Source organism: Xenopus laevis, chromosome 4L (assembly GCF_017654675.1).
Source record: "Xenopus laevis strain J_2021 chromosome 4L, Xenopus_laevis_v10.1, whole genome shotgun sequence".
Lineage (NCBI taxonomy): Eukaryota > Metazoa > Chordata > Amphibia > Anura > Pipidae > Xenopus > Xenopus laevis.
In genome coordinates this window covers 132,356,266-132,374,743 of record NC_054377.1, presented here as the reverse complement: position 1 = coordinate 132,374,743, position 18,478 = coordinate 132,356,266, and the positions used below count along the sequence as shown (strand labels likewise).

At 40.8% G+C, this 18,478-nt stretch overlaps 1 protein-coding gene across 2 annotated transcripts in view; it reads right to left on the bottom strand.

The window, feature by feature from the left end:
- grip2.L (glutamate receptor interacting protein 2 L homeolog) overlaps positions 1–18,478 on the bottom strand; it is a 92,320-nt gene that overhangs the window by 13,592 nt on the left and 60,250 nt on the right. Inside the window, exons 10-16 of one of the 2 annotated variants that reach the window (XM_018256323.2) lie at positions 16,917–17,042; positions 15,300–15,455; positions 14,871–15,057; positions 11,299–11,444; positions 9,244–9,324; positions 3,970–4,036; positions 2,642–2,787 (exon numbers count right to left, since the gene is read on the bottom strand). In XM_018256323.2, coding sequence (XP_018111812.1) covers positions 2,642–2,787; positions 3,970–4,036; positions 9,244–9,324; positions 11,299–11,444; positions 14,871–15,057; positions 15,300–15,455; positions 16,917–17,042 — 909 coding nt within the window. 2 annotated transcript variants of the gene reach the window in all.

Sequence of the window (18,478 nt, the reverse complement as noted above, 5' to 3'; positions counted from 1 at the left end):
AATGCAGTTCCAACACAGACCTTATTAAGTGTAAATTTCCCCTAAACTTAGACAGGAACAGTCAGCACATCGGTGCATTGCCATCCCTTAAAGGGATTCTGTCATAATTTTTACGGTGTAGTTTTTATTTCTAAATTATACTGCAAACAATTCACTCTGCCATATAAAATGTCATTCCTTAACCAACAAGTGTTTTTTTAGTTGTAATATTGGTATGTAGGCGCTATCTCAGGTCATTTTGCCTGGTCATGTGCTTTCAGAAAGAGCCAGCACTTTAGGATGGAACTGCTTTCTGATAGGCTATTGTTTCTCCTACTCAATGTAACTGAATGTGTCGCAGTGGGACCTGGATTTTACTATTGAGTGTTGTTCTTAGATCTACCAGGCAGCTGTTATCTTGTGTTAGGGAGCTATTATTTGGTTACCTTCCTATTGTTCTGCTGATGGGCTGCTGGGGCGGAAAGAAGGGAGGGGGGTGATATCACTTCAACTTACAGTGCAGCAGTAAAGAGTGACTGAAGTTTATCAGAGCATAAATGACATGACTGGGGACACCTGGGAAACTGACATGTCTAGCCCCATGTCAGATTTCAAAATTAAATATAAAAAAAAATCTGTTTGCTCTTTTGAATAACGGATTTCAGTGCAGAAGTCTGCTGGAGCAGCACTAATAACTGAAACATTTTGAAAAAACATGTTTTTTAAGGTAGGTTACTGAAAAAAGTATGTAAGGGGTTCTTTAAGGGTTTAATTTAATTCATTGCAGTTTTTGGTCTAGTGGGCAGTGTGGGCACAACATCGGCTTAGTGCAGAAGATTTCAGCTATAGGAGCTCCCTCTAGTGTCAGGTGATGACTGCCCAGTGGGGGAATATTAGGAGCAGAAGCGGCTTCTATAAGCTGATATAATTTAAGAAGAAGGGAAAACATGCCTGTAGAGGAGTTAGTTGTAAGCACAAGCAGCAGAAGGTGGCATACATGATAAGTGAGGGTCACACAGAACTGGTGTATGGGCAGATGCATACAATAGCTGTGCCTGATAAGTGCATTTGATAAGCGCGAGAATTCATCATTGCTGCATATATTCACCGCACGGCAAACAGGTACACACTAGTGTATAAACTGCAATAGAGTGTTGGACGAAGATACCACAGAGACAGCTTGAATGGACATGCCCTCCTGTTAGTAAAACAACCCTATGCGCCAGATGCATCATCTACAGTACTGTATGTCTGGCTTCAGTTGTCCTTTAATATCACCCATTGCCTTGGTTATTGTGAATCCCTCTCTCTGTGCCAAGTCTAATTTTTATAGCAGAGAAACGGTGCAGTAGCTCTGCCTGCTTTGCCAGCGCTCCAGTTATAATTTGGATTTTAGATTTAATGATACGCGTTTAACGACCCAGAAAATATATGTATATATGCAAATGATGTTCAGCGTTGGCTCTACAGTCTAAAAGGGAACATGCGGGCAACACAAAATAAATCAATTTATCACGACGGGAACTCGAAAAGGCATGATGCTTATTCCACACATTCCGCGCCATATGCCAATGATATATTTACATTATTTTCATTTAAAAGTCTTTTTATGAATTATCATCACTTACAGTTTATATTATACTGAATTGAAATAGACTTAAGTGATACTGCCATATTGATGCCAATGGTAGGAAGGATCATAGGTATAGGGTCAGAGGTCAGTATGCAAAGCTGGACTGGGGGTCATGAAAGGAAGGTGTGGTGCTTGATATGAATTGGTACAGCCACTATTCTGATCTATAATCTATAATATCTATTATGCAGACATGCCAGCAACATTTATATAACACACACGAGCTTTAAATATGCCGTAAGTGATATCCTTATAATACACAAGAGCCAAGAATATCCTGTAACTTATATCCTTATAAACATGCTTAGTGATGTCATTGGTTATAATCGGAGCTTAGTGATGTCATTTCTGTCATATGACTCACTAAAACTTGTGTATTATAATAAAGTAGCCCCTGTTGCAAAATATGAGGATATCAGTTCCATGACCTGTACAAAAATACCCTGCCTTCGGTCTCGTGTTTTTATACAATATCCTTATATTTTACAAGAGGGGGTACTTTATTCACTATATAAATGCTGCTTTGTGATGTCATTTATAATTGGTGCTTAGTTATGAACTTGTCACATGAATCACAGAAACGTGTGTATTATAATAAAGTACCCCCTTAATGTAAAATATGAGGATATTAGAAATCACCTTGGCGTTCCATGACCTGTATAAAAAGCACTTGGCCTTTTAATAACCTAATATTTTACAGGGGGTATATCCTGAAAATTGCTAGCCAAAACCCCTCGCGGTTTCAAGAATTTAAATATGCTCAGTGATTTGGGGAAGCTCAAGCAAATGTAACGTAATTTTAAATTTTAGTCTTGTTGGGTTTGTGAGAGACAGCTGCTCCGGCATCTCAAGGGCCCCCTTGTAACTATTAGCAGACTTTTTAAGTTATTGCACTGTGATTTCCAGCATTTTAGAACTGGATCCAATAACCTTGCTTGTGCTTAAGCAACAGTCTCGCTAATGAAATGTATATGGTTGCATTAACAACTCTCAGCAAACCTGCTGGCATAGGATCTAAAATCCCCATACCTGAATTATCCTCATCTTTACGGATCTTCAGCTTAACGAGATCCTCGCACTGGCGCAGTATCTGCACAGCATCCTCCATAGAGCAATTGTCCAGTCGGATGTTGTCAATGGCCAACAGTTTATCTCCAGGCTCTAAGGTGCCGGTTCTATGGGGTAAAATATACACACCTTTCTAATGAGCACATTGTACAAAGCCAGCCACAGGGTTAAAGAACAATACATGGTGGAATAGGAACAAGAACAAAGAATGCAGACATAGGCTCATGCACAATTTTGGTTTGTGTGATGGGTGGGCTAAAAATATTTTGCTGTGGGGCCCGATTACATCTAGCCACAAACCTAAAAAAAAAAAATACAGCCTTCTGTTGCCCAGATAATGTGACTATAAAATACCCATAATGTGATCATTAAATGCCCAGCTCCTGAATTATGGGAAAGCGCCCATGTCCCATAGACTCAGCTTTAATCAAATAATTCAAATATTATTTGTCTCTGTAATAATAAAATAGTAGCTTGTACTTGATCCCAACTAAGATACAATTCATCCTTCCTAGAGGCAAAACAATCCTATTGGGTTTATTTCATGTTTAAATAACGTTTAGCAGACTTAAGGTACGGAGATCAAATTACAGAAAGATCCCATATCCAAAAAAACCCATGTCCCCAAGCATTCTGGATAAAAGATCTTAAAGATAAACTTTAAGGGAGATACCTGTATATAGTAATCCATAGCAACCAATAAGCACAACCAAGTTATCATTGGCAGGCCCACAGCAATACAGATAATAAAAGAAAGCATATATATGTAATTCATGTGATGTAGTTGTATAATCACATCTACTTTACAGTGCTACGCAATATGTTGGTGCTATATAAATACATGTTATTAATAATAATAATAATAATAATCTGATTGGACCCTATGGGTTAGTATTCTAGACCAAAGCAAATATTGATGGTTGTTAGAACATTATCTACTTATTTTGTTGCAAACAGTCACTGCAATTCCCCCAAAAACCATCTTCCCATTCAGTCTGATGACCTGTGTCAATATTTAGGTTACCCATCCCTCCTATTTCTACAATTTGTTTTCCAAAACATACTGCAATTGGGCCCTTTTATACGTTGTTTCAGTTTGCACTTTGTACTTATTCTAGAACCCAGATATAAAGAGCTGCGGAACCTATAAGACTCTAGGCATTGAAAGTGGTTTACCTTTGCTGACACCAGAGTCCATCTGGGTTTACCTGCTCCATGTCAATCCCATCACCTTCATAAAGAACAATACTAAACAGTAACAGTGTCCTCAGTAACTGCACAATGCCCACCTGTGTGCCACGCTGCCCTTCTTGATGTCGGATATAATTAACGGCTCCCCTGGTTTTCTGCTGGCTGCTGCGAGGAAACAAATGCACTGCTGAATACCGTCTTCCCACAAAGGCCCCCAGCCAACTGTTAAACACAAGTATAACATACACACACACATATACTTGTTACACTTACACAAACCGGTTTGTTTTTGTCTGAAAAAAACATTGATTGCACAGTGAGACACGTGGGAACTGAGATTTTGATCACCAGTCTTACTGTGCAATTATTTTTTTATTTCTTTCGATTTGTGTTGGTTTTATTGCATTCTGCATTGCTCGATTATTTGGATTTGTCCTTAAAACACATGTGTGCAATAATTATACTTTGGCGCCTCTATAGGTCACATCGTTTTGCACCCCTACCTATGCATATGGGGTATCAAACTTTTTAGAAGAACTGTGGCATTCCTATTATGGAGGTTTTTTATTTTCACATAAGGCTGTGTGGGAGATAAAATGCTATAAAGAGCAAGCTTTGAGGAGCTTAATAAAATGGTTCAGTTTAGCGAAGTTTTGAATGAGGCAGGTTGGAATAGAAACACTGAATTTGGCACAATGTGTACTTTACAAAAATGTTTTTAGGTCTATATTACAACAAATAAAACAAAGTTTGTAGTTTCTAATATGCTAAATACTTTGATAATCCTATGCATATTGCTGATGTAAAATGTTCAGAAGACCCCTAGAAATTAATATTTAGGATGAGGAAGAAAGTGCTTCCAAATGCATGCTTGGAGGCAATTTCTAGAAATGCAGGTTTAGCAGGTTGGTAGTTTGGGGTACAAAGACCTATTTGGCCCAATTTGCCTAAAATATGTACTTTTCTAATGTCACCCATTTTTGTAGTACATAAAAAGCAGGCATTGTTTTCTTTTTATGTATTATTTTTGTTCTGGAGTCTCTACACAACCACATACCTTGGTTATCCTATGCATATTTGGTATAAATGTTCAGAAGACCCCTAGCATTCACATTCAGTATATTTTAGCTTTCTATCAAATGACATTTGAAAGATAAGATGCTAAAAATTGGATGAAACAAGTAGATATTTAGAAAAAAACACAAACTTTAGCAAAACGTTGCAGTTAGTAGTTTGGAAAAGCAAAACAATTTTGAGTAAAGCAGTTAAGACCAGGGGTTTATAGCCTTGGTAATCTGTCAATCAATACCAAACACATATGTAAATGGCAATTCTGCCCGCAACATTGCCTTTTACATACGGATTGGCAAATTACCACACAAGCCCTAGTCTTAGCTGCTTTATTTATGATGTTTAAACAATACAGGTATGGGATCTGTGATCCAGAATGCTTGGGACATGTGGTTTTTCGGATAATGGATCTTTCCATAATTTGGATCTCCATATCTTAAAGGAGAACTAAACCCCCGTTAATCAAAACGTGTGGAAAAAGTGTCCCTGTCATGGACCTTGGCATAATTATGCAGAGTAGCGCAGCGGAGCTCTTTGGCGCCATCTTCTGTATCTTTGGATACTCTTCTTTTCCTTTGTCAATCTTCTAAACTTTCCGCGCATGTGCAGTAGGCACGAATACCAGAATGGTCCCAACTGTGCTTGCACGAAAAATCTCTGTGCCGCTCTCACTTCAGCGAGGAACCAGAAGATACAGAAGATGGCGCCGGAGAGCTCCGATGCACTTCACTGCATGAATATGCCAAGGTACATGACAGGGACACTTTTTCCACTGAGCTACTAAGAAAAGCAGTGAGGGGGGGCCAATGGACGGAAGGGGATTTTTGATTAAAGGGGTTTAGTTCTCCTTTAAGTCTATTAAACAAAAACATTTAAAAATGAAATAAACCCCAAAGGATTGTTTTACCTCCAATAAGGATTACTTATATCATAGTTTGGATCGAGTACTGTTTTATTACTAAAGAGAAAAATAAATTAATTTTTAAAAAATAATTTTTAATATTGTAAATTCTTTGGATAAAATGAAGTGTATTGGAGATGGCATTCCTATAATTCAGAGCTGTCCAGATAAATGGTTTCCAGATCCTAGACCTGTATATGTGATACCCTAGATCAGGGATCCCCAACCTTTAGAACCCATGAGCAACATTCAGAAGTAAAAGAAGTTGGGGAGCAACACAAGCATGAAAAATGTTCCTGGGGTGCCAAATAAGTGCTGTGATTGGCCATTTAGTAGCCCCTATGTGGATTGTCAACCTACATTGAGGCTCTGTTTGGCAGTACACCTGGTTTTTAAACTTGCCCAAGCCTGGAATTCGAAAATAAGCACCTGCTTTGAGGCCACTGGGAGCAAAATGTTGCTCACGAGCTACTGGTTGGGGATCACTGCCCTAGATGGTAAGCTGCATTATTGAATACTGTATAGGCTGAGGACATTAAGGTGTTGTTGTGTGAAATACATATTGATGCATTTTGAATTTTAAACTTTTTTATAAAAATATATGGTATATATCTATATATTTTCTATCTTTTATATCTATCTATCTATCTATCTATCTCTATCTACAGTATATCTATATATATATTATTTTTCTTCTTTTTAAGAAAGTTTATGTTCCTTATCTTTACTAGGTAAACAAATAGTTCCCTCCAGAAATGTTCCAAATGACAGTTGTGACAGTTGTTTGAAAAAAGAATAAACATCTGTCTTTGGAATGGATGGAAGTCTAGTTGTATACTGCTGGACTGGAGGGGTAGCAGATCCTTCATTACAGCTGCCAGTACAACCACATTCCCCATGGAGGGTTCATTATGCACAGTATAGAGAAGAAGCAGCCTGGATATATAATTAACCCCTAGGACCTCTGGCCATGGCTGCCCTTAAAAAGAGCTGCTGAACCTGAGGCCCACATTTAGCAGTGTTAAAAAAAAGAAAATCTCTCTTAAACAAGCAAACAGGAAAAAAGAATGAGCTGGGAAAGTACTTATTACAGGTATGGTATCCACTATTGGGAAACCCTTTATCCAGAAAGCTCTGAATTGCAGGAAGATCATGTGCCATAGACTCCGTTTTAATCAAATAATTCTAATTTTTAAAAATGACTTATTTTTTCTCTGTAATAATAGAACACTACCTTGTACTTGATCCCAGCTGAGATATGATTAATTCTTATAGATGACAAAACAATTCTACTGGGTTTAATTAAAGGGGAAGGAAACCCTTTTGGTTCAAAACCCCTCCCCCCGTAGGCCCCGCTCCCTCCCCCAGCCTACTTCCCCCCCCCGGGCAAATGCCCCTAACTTGTTAGTCACCCCTCCATGCAGGTCCTCCTTTGCCGAGTTCACGGGCACCATCTTCGTCCAATCGCTCTTCTTCCTGTATTGATCGACATTTGGTGGTGCATGCGCAGTAGGAGGCATTTGCCACATGGATCTACTGCGCATGCGCCCGAATTTCACGAAGTTTACAATTTGTTTTTTGGGACTTTTGGCGCATGCGCAGTAGATCCAAGCGGCAAATGCCTCCTTCTGCGCATGCGCCACCAAATACAGGAAGAAGAGCGATCAGACGAAGATGGCGCCCATGAACTCGGTAAGAGAGGACCTGCATGGAGGGGTGACTAACAAGTTAGGGGCATTTGCCCGGGGGGGGGTAGGCCGGGGAGGAGGGGTTTTGCGCCAAAAGGGTTTCCTTCCCCGTTAAATGATTTTTTTTGTAGACCCAAGGTATAGACATTCAAATTATGGAAAGATCCTTTATCCGGAAACCCGCTGGTCGTCAGCATCCTGGATAACAGGTCCCATACATGTACTCCAAACAAGTTTGCCTTTATTTTCTTTTTGACTTTCCATCCCCTTTTCTATACGGATATGGTTCAACATCGAATATGTAGTATTTCCCCTTATTTACACAGATAATATATGTGGTCTTTTGTATTTAATGGAAAATAAAAATATTTTATGGTTGCTACAAGTCACACCCCTGACAGATTAACAAATAATTTTTACTTTTGGTTTATGTTAATGAAAATATTTTATGATCTACACTTACATTTGAATTTATGCATGGGGGCTGCCGTGCTGTTTACTCAAGCTCATTCAACTTATTTGCCCAACATGTCACCTCTGCTGCTCACATGGGAACACTTTTTAATTACGGACATGAAATTCATTTTGGTGCAGGAAGACAGAATTCAGGGCATGCTGATACATTGGTATTCCTGTCTCACCATCTCCCAGATACCCCGGGACACCAGACGGAGAAGCTAAGATGATGAATCACTCCAGTCATCGAGCGTATCCTTTCCACAGGGACAGGAAAGTGACACAGGAAAAATACAACACTAGATCGATGCCACTGTTTGCGCTGATAATAAATGCCTAATTAATCCACAGTCAATTCTGCAGAGGCCTCCTTTGTGGAGATGATTAATGAGGGGAGGGGGTGTAACAAGGCTGAAATGGATTTTTAATTTGAAGCATTATGACTGGTTTTAGGAAATGTGTCCCCAGACCACAAGCTCCTTCTTCGGAGGGAACCATTATTGTTCTAAAGGCTATGGAGCAAACCTATAGTAATAGGTAGAACGACTGACAAGCAGGGGTGTTGTAAAAGGTTGGAGGACCTGGGGCAAGACATCTAGTGTGAGCCAATGAGTTAGTTAGTAGGCAGATGATTCTGCACTCAGCTCAGGGTCCTTCTCAAGTGCAAGGCCTAGAGCAGTGACCCCCAACCAGTAACTCATGAGTAACATGTTGCTCTACAGCCCCTTGGATGTTGCTCACAATGGCCTCATAACAGGTGCTTCATTTTGAATTCTAGGGTTGGAGGAAAATTCTAATTGCATAAAAACCATGAGCCTTCCAACCGGAGACCATATTTGGCACCCAGGGACCTTTTTGTATGCTTCTGTTGCTATCCAACTTTTTTTTTACATTTGAATATGACTCACGGGTAAAAAACATTGGGGATCCACGGACATAGAGCATCAGCCCCTATCTACTACCCACCGAGGACAGCTCTGCTGCCAGGTCTTCTCCTACACACAAATTAACAAGGGAGTCCAATGAATACACACATATCTACTACTCATCTTTGCTAATGCAACGCTCTAAACACAAGCATAAATACAATACAAAATATTCAACCATTCAAGGCGTATCAAGCAAACTCTCTTATTGGAATGTATGGTGTTCATATGATCCTGGGTGCAGACAGCCAGCCCCAGAGCACAGACAAGAGTCTGTGAAACCCCATTATCTGCATTCCAAATTGACCCCTATCCGTTTCTGCTACTCACAGCTGATGGTGATCCCCAACTCCACTCCTTTCCTTTTCGGCAGTTTGACGTGGAACGTACCACTGCTGGGAACCACAGACTCTTGGAGAAAGCAGGAGAGTGTAGAAGATTAGGCTGCATGTCAGTACAAGTCAATATACAGCATGAATTAGTGATGCATGTTTAGAACTAATTGCTTAACCAAACAAAAACACCAAGTATTAAAAAGCTCATAAAGGTGCGCACCCATGAGCGTTTTGTTCTGAAGCTCTTGAGAAGGCTGTCTCAGCACTGCATGTAATAATTAGTCTAGTTGTATACCCATGGGGATGGAGAATAAAGCTGGGAGCAGAAAAAAATTAAGTCTTGATCAATTTTTTTCTGTATTTAGTACTTACCTCCATTTCTATAGGTAGATAGGCAGAGGGTTGACTAAGGCCAAATACTAAAAGCAATTCCTTATGGTGGAACGCTCTGGCCGTACCACATGGCAAGCAAACCATATAAGTTCTACAAGAATAAACCACCTTCGTTGCACTGGCCTAAAAAATTGATTTGGGATTTCGGAGGATAGTTGGTGGAACTAAGTAGATCTAAAACAGGAGTGCCCATACTTTACTAATGTGAGGTCTACTTTAGTGATATTGTCCCATTATTATCTACATCCATAATAGCACGGTTAGCATTCTGTTCTATGGAAAATATTTCTTAAATATTATATTGATTTATAACAGAATTTATATTACTATATTTTAAAAACAACTATTTCTTATGTAACCTTAACAGAATAAATATCTGAATGAAAAGCATAAAACAGAAGGGTAATTTAGTCAAGCTGATTGTTGACGGTGTCTTGAGATCTACTGATCACCAACTAAAGGTCTACTGGTAGATCCCGATCTACCATTTGGACACCCCTGATCTAAAATGTCCCAAGATTTGGTTTGCAGCTGTTCATATGGTGCACTTGTAGGGGATGAACGGAGTGATACGTATGTGTAATGTGCCTGATGAAAGTGTGTAAATGAATGCTATGTAGGTATGTGGGGTTACGAATGTTGGAAAGGTATGTGGGAAATGTTTAATGTGGGAGCTTGATTGTGTTAATTGTTTAATATAATGTAAATTTTACCCTGGCCACCAGAGGAAGGAATGTATATATAAAGGGCAATAGCGCTGAAGGGGGAGGAGTTGCAGAAGGGCATGATAACAAGATCTGCTAGAGGAGGAGAACCCAGTCCTGAAAAGAAAGGTAATAGGTTCAGCCAGAGACAGGAGAGTAAATGTTATAGGGAGGTGCACAAGATAGGTAAGACAAAAATAGAAAGAGCAGCAGAAGTCTAGTGGAAGTAGTCTTCCGATGAACAATTCACCAGTTAGGGATACAGTGCTAGTGAGGAAAATTATTGCCGTGAGCTACGGGCTGAAAAGTCCTGTACTGAATAACAAGTGCACACCAAGGTGGAGCGCCAGGTTGTTGAGGGCAGGTGGGGATAGAGAGATCACAACAAGGGTGGTGGCTCCAAGGTGTCAAATATAGGGAACCAAATGTTGGAAAAAGTTAATGCTAGATAAATGATCCTGTAAGTAAGGGGAAGCCTGCATGTCCTGTAATCTACGGTAATCGAATTCCTTTAATTTGTGGGTGTGTATATCCGTGCATGCCTGGTAAAAGGGACTTATGAAAATGGAATGAATAGGTGCCATATAAACAATATAAGTCATCAATGAAACAGTCAACTTCTTGCTTTATAAGGGCCAGCCCGGGGACATAGGATTAAAGGTTTAAATGCAACAGGCCACAATATACCATGAGCAAGTAAGGAGCTAAGTGCAATAATCACAGCAATTTGTTATATTTCCACCCCCCCCCCTCTAAAATGCAAAACCTTACAATATAGCAAAATTCTGTACTCACTGCTCATTGCAAGAGATAATAGAGGTGGCATACTTGCCTTCTTTTATATATCTTATTCAAGTTTAGGTGCTTCTTTCCCACAAGGCTAAAGACCAGGATGTAACTACAGAGCAGAGACTAAACTGTAAACAATCAAAAAAGAACCAGACATTAGTCACCTGCCACATCAAACTCAATCTCCAGCGCCACTTTATTGGACAGGGCTGCATCCCGCAATAGCTGGTTGGCTTCTTCTAGCGTCCCATCTTCAGTCAGGATCCCATTAATCGAAAGTAGTCTGTCCCCAACCTGTAGGAGCCCACACCTGATAACAGAGGAAAGGGTAGGTAAAATTTAACCAGCTATAAAATCTCAATAAATAGAATATGTAAAGCAATCAGGGCTGGTGCACTCAAGGCTTAGTGGGCTTATTTTTCTGTAAAATTATATAAAGTACAGAAACCATTTATTATATCTGAAAATAATTCTGAGATCTTTATGTCTAGAAGCTCTGAACATCAGTGTAGTCCTTAGCTTCTGCAGAACGCAAAAAGTTAGCTGTGTTTCTGAGGCAGACCTTGTATAGGTTATAAGATTTATTTCAGGTCTGTAAGAAAAGCTCCTAGAAATGGATCCTGGCCACACAGCATTGACAGTAACATTCCATCAGGCTCCTGGATTATTTAGCTCCGTGCAGTTCAGAGAGCCGAGTGCACAGCAAGATAAGAGCATGATGCTATCTCTGTGCTGTACCAGGCTCTATCACACAATCTGTACTGCAGGGACAAGGACAAATGAAATGAAGCAGCGAAGGGAATGGTGGAAACACTGTATTTAGCTAAACAGAAAATATAAACCTAAAAATAACGGAGATGTGAATCAAGAACAAGAAAAAACAGAAGGTGGTCATCTGCAACTAGAAAAGGTTTCATGTTGGTATGAAGGTTCAAACATTCACAAGCAGAAAGAAAAGGGTATGACCACTGTACCCCACCAGCTCCATTTCCTGGGTTTATTCCCCCTTAAACCCGTATTTGTTAACACACTAGTCACAAAAACACATTCAAAATACCATTTTTCTAACCAACAATTCAGAGTTTTTCTACAAGGCATAGACGGCACCCTCCAAAACTGGACTCGTCCTTTGTTTTAGACAGAAATTGCCAAGTCAGCCCAGCCTGAAACTGACCTCCGTACAATCCACACAGCCAAATATTAAGAGCTGGTGGGATCCACAGACTCCAAATGAACCTCAGACTACCACCAACCCAGATGTTACCTCTTCTAGAGCTGTGCATAGTATGGTACATACTATAGGTCCTTCACCAGCCCTGGTGTATCACATGAGTAGAGTGCTACCGTCTATGGTCTCATATTCTCCCTGTCAGTAGATTGTGTCCCCCTAGAAGGATTACATCAGTTGTGCCCTAAAATAGCATGATCTACCAATAAATGTTAATCTAGTAACTATAAAACTTTCTTGTCCAAAAACACCAACCACATTCCACTAATGCAGTTTTAGATCTTGAAACATAATATTTCTTCCAGTAAAACTGGGCACCTCAGGATGAAATAAGTCATGGTAATTCAGATCTTTCTGCCCTGCATTCTTATTTGGCCTTTAATGGTGGTGGAGACTCCAGTTCTTGGTATGGACGGCATATGCACTTCAGTAAAGTTTACCAATTTGATATGCAGGGCACCACTATGTGGGGGGCAGTCAAGACTTAATGTTACAACTTGGACTTAAAGGACCTAAAAAGGTTTGTAGCTTAAGAGGAAAGCAGCAGTTTCTGAAGTTACAGATCTGACATGAGTCAGGCATCAACAAGACATGGCTCTGCTAACAGAATCAAATGTAAGCTGAGAGTCAATGCGGCTGCTAATTAAAATCTGCAGTCAATTAGTGCTCTGAACGAAGCCAGGAACAGCAGCACAGTCAGATCCCTTGCCCTTGTGGGACACAATTCTCTGCCCCCCACAAGGTTGGTTACTTTTCATTTCACGCTCACTGCACAGAATCCGTCATTCTGACAGATCTCAGCCTTGAAGCTCCTTCCTGCAGCACTACAGGGGCGGCGTGTTTTACTAATTCTATGGTACCGGGGGCCCCGAGTTCACTTACTTTCCTGCCATCCTGAAAACTGCATGGCTAAAGGTGAAATAGGGCTCCTATGTTTTCGCCTACTGTCTAATCTTTTCGTGACTAATGAATTCTCCCAACTCATAATGCATTCCCCTACTTGTAATTATTCCAGTAAACACTGCAAAATGTTCCAGCAGGTTAATTGTCTGAGTGCTTCAACTGTGTACAGGGCCATGCACAACTCACCCAGCTGACAGAATGTTACTTCTTTAACAAACAAACTTGAATATAAAGAAACTATTCATGTTATTGGTTATTTTGTTCCATATTCAAAACACAAACGATTACAACAGGGAAAGAGAGAGGGAGACGAGGAAGGGATGGGGGGGAGACAGTGGAAGGGATGGGGGGAAGACAGTGGAAGGGATGGAGGGGGAGACAAAGGAAAGGAAGGGGGTGAAACAGGAAAGGATGGGGGAGAGACGAAAGAAGGGATGGAGGTAGACGAAAGAAGCGATAGGGGTAGACGAAAAAGGGATGGGGGGAGATGGAGGAAGGGATGGGGGATAGATGAAGGAAGGGATGGGGAATAGACGAAGGAAGGGATGGGGTTAAGACGAACGAAGGGATGGGGTGGAGATGAAGGAATGGATGGGGTAGAGACGAATGAAGGGATGGGGTGGAGACGAAGGAAGGGATAGGGTGGAGACGAAGGAAGGGACGAGGTGGAGACGAAGGAAGGAACGGGGTGGAGATGAAGAAAGGGATGGGGTGGAGATGAAGAAAGGGATGGGGTGGAGATGAAGAAAGGGATGGGGTGGAGATGAAGAAAGGGATGGGGTGGAGATGAAGAAAGGGATGGGGTGGAGATGAAGAAAGGGATGGGGTGGAGACACTACAGAAGAGATAGACTTTACAAGAGAGAGAGCAAGAAGACATTAAAGATGGTGTTCCCCTAGGCCTGCTCAACCAGCTCCTCCACCCTACAATACCCAGATTTGTGACAAGTCTACAAAGTCCCAGGCCTAAAATGGCAGAATCTACACCAAGAATTGGGTGGGAGATTGAAACATCCACTGATGAGGCTGCATTTGGCATAGAGGGGAGCCTCTAGCTGAGAGTAGGATGCTGAAGTTGTGTGTACGTAGTAGTGTGTTTCTAAACCTAGGGGCCCACCACTTCTAAAGTCATCTATGCTACTTGATCTGCTCAGAGAGATGTTTTTTCACAAGGCCTCACCCATATTAAGCTACTGCTTAATCAAGCACTGCTAAAGGTACAAGTGATACCATACTGAATGAAGCGCGACTCCCAATATACTAATGGGTGCATTATTTCTTAAAGAGCATGTCAGTGAGTCTTGTGACACATGTCCCTATGTAGCATTTATAAGGATATATTGGCTTTTCTAATAATATACAGTAGATATATATATATAGACCATTTAAAGGTACAAGGCTGGAGACCAAAGTGGTACATTATTTGTTATAATACACAAGTTTCAGTGAGTCATGTCACAGAAATTGCATCACCATTGTAATAGATGATATCACTAAGCACTGTTTATCAGGATATAATTCACAGGTTATTATTCATGGTTCTTGAGAGTGAGAGAAAGACAGTGAATCACACAAATAAAAAAAAGCACAAACACTCTATCCTCACCTCTCAGCGGGACTGTCTGGCTCAATAAACCTTATCAGAGGAGGTGATGACAAGGTCTCTGTGGCAAAAATCCCTCCCTGCAGCTGAATTCCAAAACCATTTAATGGATCTCCGCGTAGAATGATCTCTGTGCTCTCCGTGTGTATTATCTGCCCACCAGGCCCCACAGTACTGGAAGCCAAGGACACTGGAAGAACAGAGATTATAGGAACATATCAGATACTCACAGTATGGGAGTGTCAAACGAATTAGACTGGACTGGGGGAAAGGTGGGTCATAACGGGATCCAAACATACACCTATAACAGTACTCCATTATATTACACTGTGGGCTCTATCAATAAAAACTTTCCCTATACACCAAACTGTGACTCATTAATATGCATACAAAGTCTATGTCTATCTCTTTAAAGCAAAACTTTACTCTTACAGGAGCTTTTATGGTCCTTCCTTTTCTGTCGCCTCCTGTTCATAGTGGTTCTTGGGCTCATTGGGTGCACTGTGCGTGGAAGGGTATTGGAATTCTGGCTGCTAAATCCTGGTGTTCCGGCTACAGAGGAGGAAGAGAAATTGGCAGCAACCAACGCTGAAAAGAACAGGAAGGAGAAAAATTAAAATGTGAAGCATCGAGGAAACAACATTTCCATAAATCATATACAACACTACACAGAAGGGCGTATGAAAAACATCTGACATGTCTCTAATCACAGATGCAGAGTCCATCATTCTGCTAACTCTCAAATGTCTGTAGTTTTAATACACCAGGTTCCCCTAGTCTCAGTCTCAAGGGCAAGTGTAGATTTTGTGGCACTGTATAATTTGGGCTGTGGGCAGACGTGTAACCTTAGCTGTAACTCACCAAGACAACAAAGACATACCATAGAAAAACAAGAAGATCATGACTAAACCAGAAGCTCTGGCATGTGCTTCACAAGGAACCGACCTGCCAAATATTTGGAGCTTCCAGCTATAAGTAGCTAAGCAGCTCCATGCTGCCCACCTTCCTTTGACTACACTTTGCTTGCAAAGTTTCGCACAGAGCTCCAGTAGAATAGGAAGTGACCTTGTGGAATAAGGAAACTGAAAGCCGATGCCAAATGGAGCATGAAGCAATTAGTTTCCTCAAAACAAAGCATCTTGCAACCTTCGAGCAAGCAAGACTAGCTCAGGCAGGTGAGAATGATTTTACTAGGTATAAGTTCAACATTGTTCTGATTTGCATCATCCCCAGACAGAACTTGTACATACATTACTGTTAGGTATTCCCATGTAAAAGATCCACTCCTGCTATAAGGCGAGTTTAGAAGGCGAGAATCTAGCCTTGGGCAGCATTGTGTGGCAGGTTACCAGAGGCAGAAAAAATATACCAACCAGGTAACCATAAGGGCTGAAAATTCTTTTAGTTGGAAATGTGACTCTTCTAGTGCAAAAAGCACAACTACACTCTCTGCACTACTGATGTGCCTCCCAGAAAATTGGTATCAGGGATGCTGCCTCAAAATCACCCTTGCATTTAACAATTCAATTGTTGGGTTTAGGTTGAATGTCTAGTGAAGGCAAGTTTTTATTTTTCAAGTCAACTCCACTGCCCTGGGTCAGTTATACCCTAAAATATGAGGATATTGGAAGTGTCCATCATATGGACCTACTTGGTGACCTCTTATAATTTTCATTTAGGGGTACATTATTTTCTTATAACAAACATCCCAAAAAGCCTAGTAGCACAAGTGACATTAACAACCAGTGACTATAACCAATGCCATCACAAATCGCTGATTGTATTTATATACTTTGCATATTATTTATGTCTTCTATGTATAATAATCATAAATCATTTTGAAATGGGTCTAAGAAAACAATTCTATCCTAAACAGATATGCAAACCCCCCGTTAGTATTACTCCATGGGCCAACATGTAGTTTCATTTATAACTCTGTTAAACAGTGATTATATTGTGGATTATAAAGTGGTAACAAATACCCAAGGGAGGAGTCCAGCCATTAATGAAAGAAAGTGAGTAATGATAAGAGAAAGCTGCAATACTTACACTTGCAATAGTCTTGGTTAGACGTAGGGTTCCATGTTGGAGTCTTGCAGTGCCCAGGATGGGGTGTATGGCAGTAGTTAACACAGGGGTCCCAACAGTGATGATGATCGCTCTTCTGAACCTTAACTGGAACACAATTTCAATTGATTATAACTCAAAATGTTAGCTTTTAAAAATGCTAAAAATAAAACAAATATAAATTACAGAAGTGCTCGGAGGCGTACCCTGATTACGTTTCCATCAATTAATTTTTTTCAGTCCCTTTAGACAGTGTCCTTATTCCTCTGAATTTCAAAGTTCGTGGTGGTGTCATGAATGCATAACGGTAACTTGAGCTTTAGTGACCCACGGTGACCACTCAGATGTTTGATTTCAGACAGGAGGTCAGTAAATGTTACTTGCTAATTGGTTACTTCTGGTTACAAGAATGGGGCAGGGAAAGGGAAGAAGCCTTAACTGGGTAAGATAGGATGTAATGGTCAGGTAGCTTGAAGGGATTGGTAAGTCTTTTTAATGCAGAGGAAGGTGCAGAGAGTTGGGGTAGAAAACAGAAGGTCAAAGGGAAATTCAGAAAGGAGAGATAACAGTTCCTGTTTAGAAGTAGCATTCTCATAGGAGATTTCAAACCTGCTCTCCCAGTTTTGTGGCTGTATTATCACAGTTTATTTGTAGGAATGTTTAGGGGTATATCCCCCAGGCAAAAAGGACGCTGATTGTGTCCAGTGGTCTTCTTTGCCAGGGAGGTCATGGGAGATGGGTGCACTTTATGTTTGCCTGCTATTATTTGTCCAACTGATATGTCTGCAGAAGGTGGCTGGAATAGCAGGTACTCATCTGTTTTGGTTAACAGGCGTTTCAAGGCAAAGGGTGGTTCACAATGCTGATTTCGCTGAAAAAGTTCCCTAAACTAACAGGTTATAATTACATCTTGGTAGCAACATGCTTAGAAAAAAGCCGTGGACCTACCCCAAACCTGGTAGTCAGTTCCACCTGAGTTTGGGTAATGGGAAGGTACTGCTTACGTGAGGGTTGCTATATCCCTAGCAGTTGGGGTTGGCATAGAGCTCCATATTACACTGACATCTGCCATCATTCAGACCTACTAGATGTTTATTTAGACCAGTGATCCCCAACCAGTAGCTCGTGAGCAACATGTTGCTCTCCAACCCCTTTGATGTTGCTCCCATTGGCCTCAAAGCAGGAGCTTATTTTTGAATTCCAGGCTTGGAGGCAAGTTTTGGTTGTATAAAAACCAGTGTACTGCCAAACAGAGCCTCAATGTAGGTTGACAATCCACATAAGGGCTGCCAAATGGCCAATCACAGCACTTATTTGGCACCCCAAGAACATTTTTCATGCTAGTGTTGCTCCCCAACTCCTTTTACTTATGAATGTTGCTCACGGGTTCAAAAGGTTGGGGATCCCTGATTTAGACGTTCCCTAACCAAGGTGCTGTAGGGCAAATTGAGGGGGGTAAATTTCCTGAGAATGATAGCAGGGAAAATTATAATCACTTATAATCAAAAACTAGATCAGTCTAAAACCTACACTTGTAGTATGGC